Source organism: Mucor velutinosus, assembly GCF_035048745.1.
Source record: "Mucor velutinosus strain NIH1002 chromosome Unknown tig00001547, whole genome shotgun sequence".
NCBI lineage: Eukaryota > Fungi > Mucoromycota > Mucoromycetes > Mucorales > Mucoraceae > Mucor > Mucor velutinosus.
Genome location: NW_027041901.1, coordinates 342,668 through 358,567, shown reverse-complemented (window position 1 = coordinate 358,567; position 15,900 = coordinate 342,668). Strand labels below are relative to the sequence as shown.

The 15,900-nt window shown below is 40.5% G+C and overlaps 4 protein-coding genes across 4 annotated transcripts; 1 reads left to right on the top strand and 3 right to left on the bottom strand.

Annotated features, from left to right (window-relative positions):
• Window positions 1-4,051: 4,051 nt before the first annotated feature.
• On the top strand, window positions 4,052-6,187 carry ATC70_006537 (uncharacterized protein; the record flags this gene model as incomplete). The annotated part of the gene is made up of 8 exons (XM_064825811.1): window positions 4,052-4,122; window positions 4,185-4,253; window positions 4,307-4,402; window positions 4,471-4,484; window positions 4,540-5,666; window positions 5,749-5,820; window positions 5,879-5,941; window positions 5,993-6,187. 8 exons carry the CDS (start codon window positions 4,052-4,054, stop codon window positions 6,185-6,187), a joined length of 1,707 nt encoding a protein of 568 aa, XP_064687325.1.
• Window positions 6,188-6,479: 292 nt separating this feature from the next.
• On the bottom strand, window positions 6,480-8,343 carry ATC70_006536 (uncharacterized protein; the record flags this gene model as incomplete). Its single annotated transcript, XM_064825810.1, has 7 exons — window positions 6,480-6,685; window positions 6,744-7,529; window positions 7,588-7,751; window positions 7,834-7,924; window positions 7,982-8,047; window positions 8,109-8,174; window positions 8,238-8,343. 7 exons carry the CDS (start codon window positions 8,341-8,343, stop codon window positions 6,480-6,482), a joined length of 1,485 nt encoding a protein of 494 aa, XP_064687324.1.
• A 1,109-nt stretch (window positions 8,344-9,452) lies between these two features.
• On the bottom strand, window positions 9,453-13,215 carry UBL1 (Ubiquitin-like protein 1; the record flags this gene model as incomplete). Its single annotated transcript, XM_064825809.1, has 3 exons — window positions 9,453-11,642; window positions 12,490-12,887; window positions 12,963-13,215. 3 exons carry the CDS (start codon window positions 13,213-13,215, stop codon window positions 9,453-9,455), a joined length of 2,841 nt encoding a protein of 946 aa, XP_064687323.1.
• Window positions 13,216-13,261: 46 nt separating this feature from the next.
• Window positions 13,262-13,572, bottom strand: RAD50 (DNA repair protein rad50; the record flags this gene model as incomplete). Its single annotated transcript, XM_064825808.1, has 2 exons — window positions 13,262-13,500; window positions 13,563-13,572. The coding sequence occupies 2 exons, from the start codon at window positions 13,570-13,572 to the stop codon at window positions 13,262-13,264; spliced, it is 249 nt and encodes an 82-aa protein (XP_064687322.1).
• Between the last annotated feature and the right edge of the window lie 2,328 nt (window positions 13,573-15,900).

The following is a 15,900-nucleotide window of genomic DNA, read 5'->3' as shown; positions in this document are numbered from 1 at the left end:
CTTTTTTGCCTGTTTGACATAGGTGCTGCTGCCATTACTTCTTTGCTATCTCTGCTCTTTGCTTCTTTGGTTGTTATGTCTGGCAGCTGCTTCTTTGTCTCTATCTCTGGCGGTTGCTTCGTTAATCTTTGTCTGGTCTCTGGTGTCATTCGTTCTTTGGTTTTTCTACACTGTTGTTGTTGCTGCTGGTGTTCATGCTGGCGATGCTGCTGGTGTTGCTGCTGGTGTTACTCATTGTGTTGCAAATGGTCTTGCTGCTAGTTTTTCTGCTGCTAGTCTGGTCTTTCTTGGTCTGCTGTCTCTGTTGTATGCTTGTTCTCTGGTCTATCTCTGGTGATTGCCTATTTTCTGGTCTCTCCTTGGCTATGGTAAGCGGTAAGTAACTTTTTTTTCTTGTGGTCGCAATGATATAAACTTCTTTGAACGTTTGTACTACTGCTTCCTTTCCCGCGATAATGCATTCATGCTATTTGCTTTATTGCCTTTTCTTTCTTTTTTGTTGGCTGTGATATAATCAGCTCAACAAATACTTGCAATGTTGTTGCTTCGTATTTACGAATAGCAAGCATGACACACTGCTATATAATTGTATTGCCCTTCTTGTGATACTTTGTTATATAACCGTGGATTGTTGTTTGTATTGCCTCTGTCGCTTCACATGAAAACAACATTGGTCTTCATGTTGTATTACAACACTTATACTGCTGCTACTCTTGCTCCTGCAATTGTGCGCATTTGTGTTCTTTTACATCATCAGACTGTTATCATGCACATTGCTCATGTATGTATTTTTGTTGCAATAACAAGAATATAATAACGTGAACATTTTTAATATTTTATTCATAACATACTTTCCTTTGGTTCACTTCGTGTGAGCATTCTTTTTTTTCTTTTGCCTACATATACTACTATACTCCTATAGTATTATTATGTTCGCTTCTTTTATTATTATGTTTCTTGTGAAGCATACATCTTTATTACGTTGTGTGGATGTGCCTATCCCTGAAGCTCAACAAGACTTTATCCGAGGCTAGGAGGTAGATAGGCCGCCTCCACTTGGTTATCACTACTTACTTTAGTGATGATTGAGGGTCTCAATGCCTGAATTTAAAGCTAGGTGGTGTAAGTAAGGCATGCTCTAGCACCTGGGGGAAGTTTGATGATAGCAGCGGCTATATTGCTATTATAGCGGCGCTTAAAATTTTGCCTCACATCAAAACAGAGGGAAACCCTCGCAAATTTTTTTTTAGGTCAGCGGAGTTTTCAAGCAATTTGATTGGCTCAGAGGTTCAGGGACCAAAGGGCAATAACTAGTTGATCTTTTCTTGATCTGTCTTTGAACGTTATATTTTGTTTGTAATAAAAGTGTATCTAAACAGTTATAATTTAAATTCTTTTATATATTCTAAAGCAAGACAAGATGCAACCATTTGATCGGGCATCCATGATACTATTTGTTGTGATGAGGGATGTCTATTAAATCTATTATGCACAGAAAAGAGATAATAACATACTGCGTACGCTTTTTGCTTTACGAGGCCTTGCAGTAAAAAAAGGGGTTAAAAAAGCAGGTAGAATACTGTTAAAATCCTTCTTTATTTGAAATTTGGATAATGTGCAATAAAATGTATATTCTACGTCTCTATTTATATTATTTGGTTTATATCTCTTATCTGGCAGCTGTTTAGTAGTTGCCAGTGATTCCATTACTTTATATATTTTTGTTGGGTCATTTAGTTGTTGATCTGATGGATCAAGAACGGTATTTCAATATATGGTTTTTGAATCATGCGTAAAGAATAGCTCTTTGTTGTTGAGCCTGTATCCTTTTTAGGTATATTTATGTTACAACACATAACAATACCCTTGACATTTACTTTAGTATCTGTCATCTCTTATTTTAGAGCATTTAACCCTTGCTATCATCATGCTAATACTATTATTGTGCATGCTTATCTGCTGATGATGGTAGCATGGTTTGATTGAGATGACATTTATTTTGGGCTTTGTTTATGATGGGAATCTAGTCTAGTTCATTTCAGGCCTGACTGACATTGATGAATTCGTAATAATAAGTCGATGATAATAATCAGTTGTCAACTGTATCTCAAAACGAAAGCAAAAAACTTCTTTATTACAGGGCATCTAGCTTGCTTAAATATGGTAGATCCCTGGTCAATGACTACTACGTTGAGATGGTATATAAATAGCAGGCCACTGGGGCCTTATGGATTGTTGGTATAGCTTGTTGAGAGGCCACCTAAGTCGATATGTTTCATGTAGTGTAGGTGGATCTCGATATCTTGACATTGGGGAGATTGAATGTATTGTAGTTCCTGAGGCACCTGTGCACACATAATTGACTGGACTTGTAAACATAGCTGTGATGTGCTACGATAAACATTATCTATGCTGCTACACTGTAAAAGGTGGCTTGAGGAGAAAGTGAATGTAGCCTAAGATGCATGCTTGTATGCAACAGACATCATATTGGGACGCTTTTTAATTTATATTTATTATTACTCATGTGTTGATTCAAGTCTTCGAAGATGTAATCTTTGTTGTATTGAGATTTCCTTTCCCAGTTGGATTGTCCTCGGCTTCTTTTGTTGGCTTCGGTTACTTGGCTTCAGCCTTCAATGCTTTTTTTCTGCAACTGCAACAAGGTCTTTAAGAACTGTCATATAAAAGAAATGTGTCGTCTCTTGATATTCTAAACGAATTTCAGAGAGTATGGCTGCTTCCATTATCTCCTATCAACTCTGGGGCTTCAATAGGAATGCCTGAAAGCTGACGAGCGTCTTGGGCATTGATTGCTGTTTTTTCTTAATGTGCCACTCATCGAGTTGTTTCTGACTTGATGCTTGGTTATGAGATAAAAATAATTACTGTAAGCATAGTTACTCAATTGCTCCAAAAAAAAAGAAGTATCACAGGCAAATCTCATTCAGAGCAAGCTTGCATTAATAACCTACTCTCCATATTAAATAACCGTTGCTCGACATAATTTGGAATAGGGGATATCTCGTTCCCTGCTTATATAATATGACCTCCTCTTCCCAATAATAGTAGCGATGCTCCGTTTGCTACCAAATATTGGTATTTGTTGTAGAATTGCTCTCTTATTTACTTAAAGACTATCCCAATTGATGCAATGGTCTTTTTCTGATATGTGGGCTACCTCGCGCGAAAAAACGCATGTGCTTTACAGAGAAAGGTGTACGCAGTATTATTCGCAGTGTATGTAATGGCAGACGCGGCCTTAAAAACCACTAAACGAACTACACATTATGGTGATTCGCTACATGTGTAGCCGTGGAGGTTGGGCTTAATCTATCATGGATGCTTTACAGCAAGTGGATTCACATACATATGATAATATTGATGAAATTCTTGGACAACAAAGAAGAGATAGTAGGAGTGGAGGAACATTTTGAGTCAGCTGGAAACAACAGGTTGCAGCTGCAACATTTTACATGGTAATTTGAAAAGCGTGCTTTCTCTGATGGTTACAACAGTGGTTTAGGATAAGCTTGCATATCGTTCAACCATCATTAACGGCTAGCACACGATAAATAAGATTAGCATCATGCGTTTGTTGATGCTTGTGCTGCTGCTGCTGCTGCTGCTGCATTAAAAGAGGGTACATGATGTAACAAATAATGAGAATAGACATCTCCGCCTTGTTAAATCTGTTGTTTGCTTTGAAAGAGACAACAAGACACATTCCACTCGGAATACCAGGTGCCGTCTAATCGTATGTAGAAGAAGGATGGGAGACACAAGCAGAAGGCAAATCACGTTTTCGTAATGTACATGCAACAATGTAATGAAATCAAATAGGGCCTCGTGTAAATCAGTTGTCTAGTAGTAGTACTTGCTCTTGGTGCTCATCGAATCAGCACACACAAACAGACATTTGAGTGTACACAAACACACATTCGGCTCACATTCGATATACCGTACTGTAACACAACCAATAGAAAGGATGTATATAAAATGTAGCATGGTTTAATTAAGTTGCTTTTCTTTCTCTTTTAAATATTTAAAAATGTGTAATATCAACGACCCTCGCATACTGAATGCTTATATAGCCATCACTGAAGAAGAGCCTACAGATTGGTAATGCTTTTGCTTTTATCGTAATGGCATGCTGCTATTGTATACTCAACACAGATGTATAGGCTGATTCTTGGATACAGAGACACTAGAGACGTTATCTCTTTATACGCCAGTGGTGTTCATGGCCTTAGGTATGTATGGATTGCATGACCCGTATGATCCAAGATGCTAATGCAAATGGCAGTGAATTTCGAGACAATTTGACAAATGAGATCTTATTTGGATTTGTCCGAGTGGAGGATAAATTCATCCTGATCACCTATGTGCCTGATAGTGTTAGGTAAGCCCCTGGTTTTGAACATCATCAACGAATAGCCCCATAACTCACTTTCTTGGTTTGACTTTAAGTGGTGTAAGAAGAGGTACACATAGAGTGAAAAATAGTCCTACGATGTGAAATATCTAACACGTATCTAGCTCGAGCACTTGTCCATAGTCGAGCTGTAGCTGGCGTATTAGAACTCTCGCATGCTCAATTTACAGCATCTAGTCTATCGGATTTGAGTGATACCAATGTACGGACTAGACTTAAATTAGGTCAAAATCAAGTGCCTAATAGACCTCGGTCGGTAACTAAACGAGCATCATTCGTTGTTCAGCAAAGGCGACGTAGATCTGGCACATACTCACCATCACCCACCACGCCAACACCATCATCACCTTCTCCGATATCCGAGAGGAACTTGAAGCTTCATTTAAACACCACAGAAGAACCTTATTCGTTTTACGAGGATAGTTCCGAACGCATGACAGCAACACCCACTCCCTCTACGCCCACATCTGTTGCCTCGTCGTCGTATAACAATAGCGAATCGCCGTACTTTGCTGTAGCAGCAGACAATAACACGAGCTTCAACTCCGTCGTCGATGAGCAAGAGCGCAAGAGATTGCAAGATCATACAGAAGCCATGCTTCAATTCCAGCTATCGAAGAAGAAAGAGTTGGAAGAAGCGAGATTTCGTCAATTTCAAAGAGATCAGCAAGAGGAACGATTCAAGCGAGAGCAATCTATCAAGCGCATCGAAGAAGAAGAAAAGCGACAATCGCTACTGCAGCAACAAAAGGCTACAAAACAGAAAGAGCTGCCCAAATGGCAGCAAGAGCTAATACAGCGCAAACTGAAGAAGCAGCAAGAGCAGCAGCAAGCCGCAAAAGATCAGCCATCAACGACTACTGTAGAGCTAAAGCCAACACAGCCAAATGAATACACTTTAAAGCCATTGCAGCAACTGCAAACGCCAATGCTTTCCAAAATACAGATTCCTGAACGATCAGTTAGCCCTGGTCCTCAAACACCATTACAGATGGTGCAGCTCAAATCAACACCTAGATCCGCGACAATGCCAGTGGAGCCTAGAAAACGAGAGTCTATACTGTTGAAGCAGAAAAGCGTACATGATCTTCAGACCAAGAAACCAGAAGATATTATACCACCATCTCCTGCCATTGCCATGCTTGTAGAAGAGCCTACTACTGTCAAAACTGCTCCTGTTGCTGCTGCTGCTGAGCCAGTGATAGTTGCATCACCTGACGTAATCAAGGAGGTAAGTTCCATTACACCCGAAGCATTTGGTAGCACATAATAAATGATACGATATTGTAACTAATCTCTGCTGTTTATTTCAGGTCAAGGTTCCTTCCGAATCAGCGACCACACTGATGACAGGCTTCATTTCCGTGCAAACAAATGTCAGCCCAGTAAGTGTAGATTTCTAACATGTCATGATTGTACATGTATAATTGACGTGTATACTAGTTTTGGAAGCGCCGTTACTTTGTTATCAACAACCAAGCGTTTTTGCTCTACAAGGATGAAATGGTAAGTGTGGCACCCGTGGTCCCAGATGCAAATGTACTTATACCTAAACAGTGCAAAGGCGCTATGTCGACTGTCAATTATAGCCATGATGTGAAGCGCATTGCTCCTGCCGACGAAGATGAAGATACATTTGTACCCAATTCTTACATGATCTACACCAATCAAGGCGATTCATATCAACTATTGGCTGACGACAAAAAGTTTGGCAAGCAAATCTATGCTACTTTGAAGCAACAACTTGTCTAAACATGTATCATTATTCGCTATCTCGTATACCACAAAAAATACCCCCCTTTCCCTTCACTATAAATTATCACCTCTGTTACCTATATATATATGTATATCATCCAATAAAGCACTTCAAGCACCTCAAGTGATTGATGGATAAGCAAAACTAAATACTTTTATTGGTGCTTTTTGGAGTAATAAGGCGAGTGTATATAAAATTAATGTACAAGGAGAGAATAGATGGGTGATATTAAGGTTATATAGATGGGTAGGTGAGTGAGAGTTAGAGTGTGTTATACAAACAGTGTCTCTAGATTAAATGGTCTTGGTCATTATCCCAGCCATTTGTATTTTTGATCAATCCTTTTCTATCATCCTGTCCCTTTTTTTTGTTTAATCCCAATCGTATGCTGCTAATCGAGTCGAGTGTGTCCTGCGCACGTCTGCTGCTATTAAACTTGGTGGAGTTGCTGCTACTGTTGGATTCTTCATAGCTATGGTCTACAAGCATGTCCACTAGATTGAATAGCATGTCAGTCGCTCGTATGCTATGGTCTTCCCCTATATAACGTACCTGAATCTCTCACCATGTCGTCATCATGTGGTGTTTTATCATGCTTGATAGTATTGAGGCTGATATTCTCTGTAAAACTATTGTCTCGGGAATGGCCCAACTCCACTTTGCTGTAATCCTCTAACGACGCTCTGGATCTGTGCCATAACGATGAATCCTTTCTCGCGTGTGACGAATATCTGCGTTGATCTGCAGTGGATGAAGATCCGCTAACATCTTCAATGTGATTTACCTCCTCCTCTGACGTCAAGTACTTTTCATTCTCGTACACGGGCAACAAACTCTCTTGTGGACTGGATGAGTCGCCCAACAATGGGTCTCCTCTGGTCTTTTCGCTTCTTGAGTGCTGTAATAAGGCAACGCCTGAACAAATGATCAAGAAACCAAAGACACATGTAACGACATTGACAGGTGATGCGTCGAAACCACGGTAAAACACAATGGAGCTGACAATAGTGAGTGTCGTAAAGATAACGTAATAGGTGGGAGTGACGACAGCTGTGTTGAAGATGTTGAGAGCTTTGTTGAGGTAAATGATCTCAATGGCCAAAGTGACCAATGTCAGGATCAATACTAGATACACAAACCAATTGGTAAACTGGTTCTCTACAGTGAATGAATGGACGATGGCACCACCAATGCCTTGAGTGAACACCACCGATAAAGATCCAATAAGTGAGCAGATACTAATGTAGACCAGCATGTTTGTTTTTCCCCATCTAGGTCCACAATAAAACACCAGGAATATTGATAGAGCTACTGCGATACAAGCGTATATCAGGAAACCTGTACAAATCAGTTAGATATGGGGTTCAATAAATGCCATGTGGGTACCGTCTCTTACCGACAGAGAGCATGAGATGTTTGAATGTCTCGATCGAGGTATCAGCAGCGCCCTGCTCTGGGGCATGCATGACAATGATAATAGCGCCCAGGACGCATTGCAAACATCCTACTTTTCCTTGGAATGACAGTCTTTCCTTGAGAAAGATGGAGGACAATACAGCACTGTTTTTTTTTATACGGTGATGAGTCCTTACTCTTCTTTTTATCCCCCCCCCCTCTCTCTCTCTCTGTCTCCAATGCCTACCTTAATACAACACTCAATGCACCCAAAGGTGTCACCAAAATGGCTTGTGTAAATGCATATGCTACGAAATTGCATGCCTCACCCACCACCACTATAGAATCAGATGTCAATGCAATGCGCCATGGTAACGTGGAGAGAATACACTTACTGAGGATCATTCCCGACCACCACATGGGCGATTTGAGATAGCCATAGCCTTCGCCTGCCACACCACCTGTCCCCCCAGGATATGTCAATCACAGATCCTTGCATGCATCATCCATCAATTTAATTACCTGATTTCTCTGTCGACTGCAATAATCCCTTCTTTTTAAACACAAAACTGCTACCAATAAAGATACCTATGTACATGGTATGAGTCTCTCTCTCTCTCTGTCTGCTTGAACCAGACGTCATGCTCTTACCACTGCAAATAGCTAGCGTGACACCAATTAACTTGTATAATGAACCATGTGTATCTGCTGCCAATCCGAGCGGGTTTGCCGTTGAATTTCCACTCGTTGAATTCATGTTGGAGGTTTTTTTTAAAAAAAAAAAAGCGAAAAGAAAAAGAGGGGAAAAGAAAGAGAAGGAAGTAAGGAAAGAAAGAGGAAAATTAATTACTAGTGGTGCAAAAAAAGATGATTTTAGTAATTTTGGATCAGAAGAAAACAAAACTCCACCTTTCTCGACTCAAATTGATATATATTAATTGAGAACGCACCACACCATTTCTTTCAAGACGTCAAATACATCGCTGCCATATGTCGATGATGCCAAGAAGGGCTATTTATAGTTGTTTTATTCAAACATTTGACATGTTGCCATCTCTATTTATATAACACAACAATGTCCTTTTCGTAATGTCTATTGGATTATAGTGCCTCCAATGCCAATTAGCGCTTTCTGAAAGCCTATTGCCGCTTTTGGACTTCCCAATTAGTGCTTTCGAGCCTTCCAATTCAAGCATTTGACGCAGGCTCGATGAATTTATTCAGCTTCGCTTGATGACTGCAAGTACTAAAATAGCTTTTATTGCTATGGTGCACTGTGGTCAAGCCTTTGTCATCAAATATGTTCCTCCAAGCAACATGATTTATCCGCCAACAGCTGGGCGATCCTAAATGATTGGCAATCAATTTGAGGCCGAAATCCCATTATGGTTGGCTCACGTACCCACCCAATCCATGGCCAACACAAATTATACATTACTCTTGGGATTTTCACCCACAATGCGTTCAAAATAGTCCTGTTGGTTCTTGCATTTTTCACTTGCTGATATTCCCCAGTACGCTGCACACTCCAACTTTACTTGCACTCAAATGATGGCACATCCAACGTCTTCTTGCTCGCCATGATATGAATTGGCCATGCTATCTGATTCCAATAGCTCGAGAGCAAGTGCTGTACAAGTGGAATAAACGTCAACATTTAATGTGTACATTTGGTTTGAGAATAGCCCAATCCTCTTGACATTTTCTAATGTGGCTAGATGGGTGGGAGTCCAAAGTTTGATGTGTCTTTCATGTCAAGCATGAACTAGGTACCGTTGATTTATGATGGAGCAGGTACTTAATGAAACCGTAATTTGTGTAAGTTCTTTATTAGGAAGTTGATACTATAATCTGCCAGGATGCCGTTTAAATGTAGCTGTAAACTGTCTTGTTCTCTGGCTTCTTCAGTGATTGATAGTCTTCCTGTGTCCAGGGGTCTGAGCTCTCAGTCATGGCAGGTCTGAAGGGATTGTAGTCTGATTGTTTGGCTAGAGCAGCAGCACCTCTTTCTGTAGCTGCTACAGGTATGGTGAAATGATCAGCATTTAAAGCATAATGAGGTTGCTGTTGTGGTGGTGCTGTCACTGGAGGCTCTGAATTCAACATGTTGGCCAGAAAGTTATATTTGGAGAGCCTAGCGTTGCCTTGATCGGTGCTGTGGTACTCATTGTTAGCGTTGGCTGTAGCTGGCAAGATGGTCGTAGTAGCGTCATAGAATGCTGGCTTTTCATTGTTGTGATTTGATCGAAATCTGTTCATTCTACGATTGATGATCTGAGATCGCTTACGCCAACGAATGAGGCCAAACAAAAGCACGGCAGCACCAGCCACAGATCCTATAACGCTGCCCGCAATTTTACCTCCTTGACCTGATTGCTTGCTTTCAGGTGCAGCTACGCAAATGTGATCTGTACAATAAGTAGAGGCACATTGAAAATCTTCATAGCATGCACTGTTGTCCTCTAGTAAAAAGACACAAGAATGCGTGGCAGCATTGCAAAAGTATTCATAGATGCATTTGCCTTCTACAGCGTGAGGATCATCTACGCATTCAGTAGCGCCAAGAACTAGCATTGGAGTGGCGGTGGAGGAGGTGACAGAGAAGGAACGAGTAGAGCTAGGATAGTAGATGGACCCACTCGACTTGGTGGGCGTGGTGTCCAATGATGTTTCTGCTGCTGCTGCAGCTTCAGTAGCAGCAGATGTGGTTTGTTCCTCTGCAGATGACGTTGAGGCCATGGTGTCCGTTTGGCTTACAATGTTGGCGATAGCTTCTAAACTATTGGAGGTTGCAGCAGCAGCAGGAGCAGAAGCAGCATCGGTTGTAGGCACATCATTGACTGCGGTGGCCATGTCAGTTGTGATGGCATTTGAGGCAGTTTGCTGTTGATTAGCAGCAGTAGAGTCCGTGTATATAATGCTTGATAGATAGGAAGACAAATGGCTATTGTCAAATTCAGATGAAGAGGATAATGATTCCTCATCCGTTGTATATGTTTCGTGGTCAGTTGTTTGACTTTCTTCAGTTGTAGCAGCAGGCTTTGACAAAGATGAAGTCGTCTCATCAACAGTTTCAGATATCGTTGTAAGCTCATGCTCAGTCGTGGTATCCGTTGCTGTAGGCTCCCATTCAGATGTAGCAGTAACAGTAGGGGTAGGTTCAGTTGAGCTTGTTGATTCCCATTCTTTGGTAGTGACAGTAGGAGTAGGTTTTCTTTCAGTTGAAAAAGTAGCCTCAGTTTCAGATGTTACTTCAGAGAGAGTTGGCTCCTCTACCTTTTCAGTCGATGTTACAGTAGCAGGAGGTTGCGAGTCCGTGGTATAGGTAGGTTCCTGTTTAGAAGTCTCTGCGGTGCTTTCAGCAGCAGTTTCAGTAGGTTTCTCGATTGTGCTGTGATGTTCATTTGTGGTAACAGTGTTGCCTACTGTGGCAGTCCCTGAACGGTCTGTCTCTGTTGGTTTTTCATTGTGTACATGGTCATCTGAAGAAGGTGTAGCAGCAGCATCAGTGGTTGCACCGTGGTCTTGAGTGCGAGTTTGTCTATCCTCCATGGCTGTGCTATTACTCTCAGCAGAAGTGGGCTTATCAGATTCGGTTTGAGTGGGCGTAGGCTTATCTTGCGTATGCTCATCTTGCATAGAGGTTTCTGTCGTTTGTGCTTCAGTTGCTTGGTCTTGAGTAGGCTTATCATGCGCATGTTCTTCTGTAGGCTGATCTTGAGAGGACTGATCCCGAGTTGTTTGAGCATCATCCGAATGATTGGTTGATTTCTCGTCAGATTGATCGTTTACACCTTGTCCTTGATTATTTTCGTTACTGGATGCATCTTTTGAGCTACCCTTATTAGTCTCTTCAGCATGAGCTGATGGAGCATCATTAGTTTTGGTTGCACCATTTTCATTAGTCTGATTAGCGTCATTATTCTGGTCGTGAGCAGGCGTGTCTTGCTGCTGTTGAGACTGATCATGTTGTAAATCTTGTGTTCCCCCAGGCTTTTCATTAGTTGACTTTTCATTCTGATAGTCATTTGAAGATCCCAGATCTTGTTGTCGTTTCTGAATGTCAGATACATGAGTCGTGGCTTCAAAGGTTAAATTTGAAATTTAGTATCTGTACTACATTGGAGGCTTACTGATTTGCAATGAATGATATATACCTCTTTCAATGAAGCTGCCATGTTGGATGTAATATTTCCCAGGCAGACTATCATAATTTGAGATGCCAAGATCATCAGGCATGCTGATTTCTGCGTTTTTTTTTCCGTAATAATGAATACATGCATGGATGCCAACTGAGAACATACACATTACCTTCTGCTGTCAAAGCAGTAATCATCAACAAGACCACGGCGATAGCCGTAAGGTGAAATGTGTGTTGCATTGGTAGAAATTGCTGTGTATATTGTGGCGGTAGGGAGGGATTGGATGTGAGCCTTCAAGGGTTGAGTATAATCTGGTTCCTTGATCTGAGTGGGAAGTGATGGATATTGCTTAAATGAATGTAAATTAATTATAAGGATTATAAGATGTAAATGTATATTAAATATCAAGAAAAAGATTCTTTCTTGGTCCAGATGTTGCCTGTATTATATATGAAACGATAAAACACACTAATCATACATAATGAAGCACAATGCCAGTAGTCTTAGTTACTAGTAGAAACTACATGTACACTCTTTCCAGTGTAACACTTAATTAAACATCACATCACTGAGGGGAAGTGCGAGATTTGGTTAGGCGGAAAGAGTATGAGTATGCATGCGCTGAGGAATAGACAAGAAGAGGTAGTGGTAACAAAATTCCAAACATTTCAATTTTATTTGGAATCGGGTTAGATATAAAGAAGACGACTGAAGATATACTTAAAGTGAATGGATAGCTGTCATCTCATTGATAACATCACGGTACTCCCAATGGTCGTACCAGAGATGAGGAGTTCAGGGTTTCCAGAGGCAGCAGATTCAATCATCCAAGACCTCTTATTTGCTTTCAATTTAAGGCAGCTGTTCGAATGTTTGCATACGTCTTCATCACTGCATCGGGTTTCCATGCTGTCTGTATATTCAGTTTTACCCCTATCCTCGTCACCACTAATAATCAAGAGCTTGTTTGAGCCTGATACGGATTTTGTCATTGATAGTAAAAGTTTCATCAGGTGCAAATCATCCAGATTTGTAATGATCTTTCGCAAGAGATCAACAGGATTCTTTTCGGTGACTGGAGGCAAAGGGTGCTCTGCGAGGATGGCATCACGGATCGGAAGCAATTCTTTGTCGTATACTGCAAGACGAAGAAAGTTGTCTATTACAAATTGATGGAATCAGCCTTAGCCAGCGTTGTACAAATGCGAATGAGTGCAGAGCGATAGGCAGATACAGGGCCTAGTGTCAATCGGGGCAGCAAGGAGCGCTCCAATGCAGTCATCATAGCCTCTTACTCTTTGAATTTTCTTCTCGTACGTAAACTTCTCAAACAAGTTCTTGAGTAGTACTCTCCTGAATTTGTCCGTCTTCAATTCATTGTATATAGGAGTTGGTCCATATGCTACCATAGCGTGTACATCATCCTGTGGAATATGACGAGTGATGAGCAAGTCAACATCGCCACCAAGAAAGTCTCCATTAGACATGTTCAAACTAATGTGAATATCAGACGTACCACGGAAAGCCTCTACTTCAAGTGCGCGAGCAAGCAGGTATTTTATCCGAGCCAAGAGAGATGTTCATATAGGAAGCATCTTCTTGATCTGCATGGCAAAGCTTGATAATTTGCGTAGTAAACGAAAGCTCAATGGATTCTTGGCCACTGACAGTGATTTCAATTTCAAAGTTGATATGGGCTGCTTTGTTTTCAGCAGCTGGTGAGATAAATGAGGAGGGGCCGGAGCTTGACACTGCCATGAGGGTGACAGAATCTGTACGAGCGCGCTTGCTACTTTCCTTCTAGACAGGCTCTTTGAACTTGAACATGTCTTACCGGTGGCCATTGTAAAGAGAAATGTCGAGTGAAAGATAAATAGAAAAAAGGAAAGCAGAAGGATTCACGTTTTTGACTAGACCCTGCTTGACTGTGCAATCTATGTATATTGGATCCACCGTCTTTATGCGATTTTTACGTCAGCTATGCTGTCAGTGCAAAAGCATATGGTACACACATGTTATTATGAGGCATTGAATGCAAATTATGCTAATATATATTTGCATCATGTTGAATAAATACTTGGAATATAGTCTCACTGAAACTTCAGTTAATAATGAAGGACAACTCCGTTAAAACCTTTTCAAAAGGGGTTGTAGATGGCTCCGGCTACGACGTCGTAACGAAATGATACGTTGGTATAAATCCAGAGATTAAATCAATTCATAAACGACAGAACCATGGATCAAAAAGCCGCCATTTTTACAATCTTGGATGTCAAAATTATTCAGATGGAAGCTATTTCTAGCTCTGAAAATGACACCAAACGAGTGCTACAGAGTAGTACTTTCGATTTGGTACCATTCTACAATTTTTTTGGAAAACTTTTTTCATCCTCAAAATTTGACGATTTTAGCCTTGTAGTAGCAAGGAAAAAATCGCAAATCAGACAAATGTCAATTTTTCAGTCGAAAAACGAGACTTTTTACTAAGGTGTATATTAGATGAAATTGCTCCAGAAGCTTGTCTTTATCTGATGAAAACGTTTATTTGGAGCATGCCAGCCAATGTTTTTGACTTTTTGCCAATAAACTGAAAAAGCAGTCTATTGAGACTATCTCTATAATCTCCAACCGTATTGCAAAAATAAAAAGTGCCATTGAATAGAGCACACCCAAATGGATGTATTTTGCTAGAGCGCCTATGAAAGTTTAGTAGCCTCATTGACACGAAAAAACGCTTTAAAGGTTCTAAATTTTCCAAAAATGTCAGTTTGGAACAATATCCATCCAGATTTACATCCAAGGTTCAAGCTCAGAATTCGCTCAGGAATCGCTCGCTTTGGGTTTGTGTCTGTGGATTAGGCGAAAGGAAGGTTGTTTGCTGAATGAAGCTTTGAATTTTACGTAAAATGCAGCTTATTGGCACACTTTATCCATACTCTATTGTTAGATCATATTATTGATGTAATTCATGGTGAATTTGCTGGATAGATCGTAGCACATTATTATCGCTGAAGTGGCAGTGGCATTGTAGTCCATAATTAAGTCGATTGATGGAAGTTATCTTACTACTGACATTTTCATTCCCGTATTTAAGAACAATACTACGGATCATAAGCATGATTATTACGGCTCATCAATCCCAGACACTCATACCGATATGTACAGCAGCGAAGAAAGTAATGCTGAAGAAAGTAGCATAAACTGCAGTAATAGTAAAGAAAGCAGCATTAAGCGTCATTCAAGCAGTAATTTAAGCAATAGCGATGCCGACTCAAGCAGTAGCAAACCAAATAACAGCAGCGACAGCTCAAGTAGCATCAGCGACAATAGTAGCTAAAGTAGTAGTTCAACGTTGGCACCGAAGGCAGCTCAAGTAGTAGCAAAAGTCCATCAAGTACTGACTCAAACAGCTACCCCATCTCAAGTAAGTACTACTCAAGTAATTTCTCAACAAGCTACGAAATCAACCTTCTAACAGCCCCATCATCTACTTGCTGCCCAACAGAAACCAGTAAGCTCTTTCAGCTTCATTTGAATTCAGGAATCTAACACTATCTCTCCTTAGGTACCATTCAATGTCATGTACATCAGCATCATGTCACAAGGACACAAAAGCAATATAAACAAGGATTTCTCCATGATAAACAAGTGCCTGTATGTCAGCATGACACCCATCATCACCATCAAATATACTAATACGTGGGCAATGACGAGGATATCTTTGAACATGGCTCAGAGTTTGGAGTATAAGACTTTAAGAGTTTGATGAAGAACGCGATGTCAATCATGGTGTTGTTGATGATCACGACCATGAATACATATATTATAAACATAAAGGCAAGAAACATTATGGTGAATATGAGGAAGATGAAAGGAGTGATCTTGGTAATGATTATGAAGGTGAGAACGAAAATGAAGACAGAGGCAAAGATAAACGCTACTAGATTTTCGTATGGACTGAAATAAAAGTACGCACTTTGCAATAATCAAAAGCACAACATTGGATGCTGCTCTTTCCTCACAATCAAGTCTTAACTTGTACACATACATGCGTGTCTATAAAAACAATGAATGACTGCACTGGCTCTGTTCAAAAATGCTATACCAGCATTGAAGATCCAATCGCATGTATCAGTCTTGAAGTTGCATTGACACACTGCTTTCCAAATCAA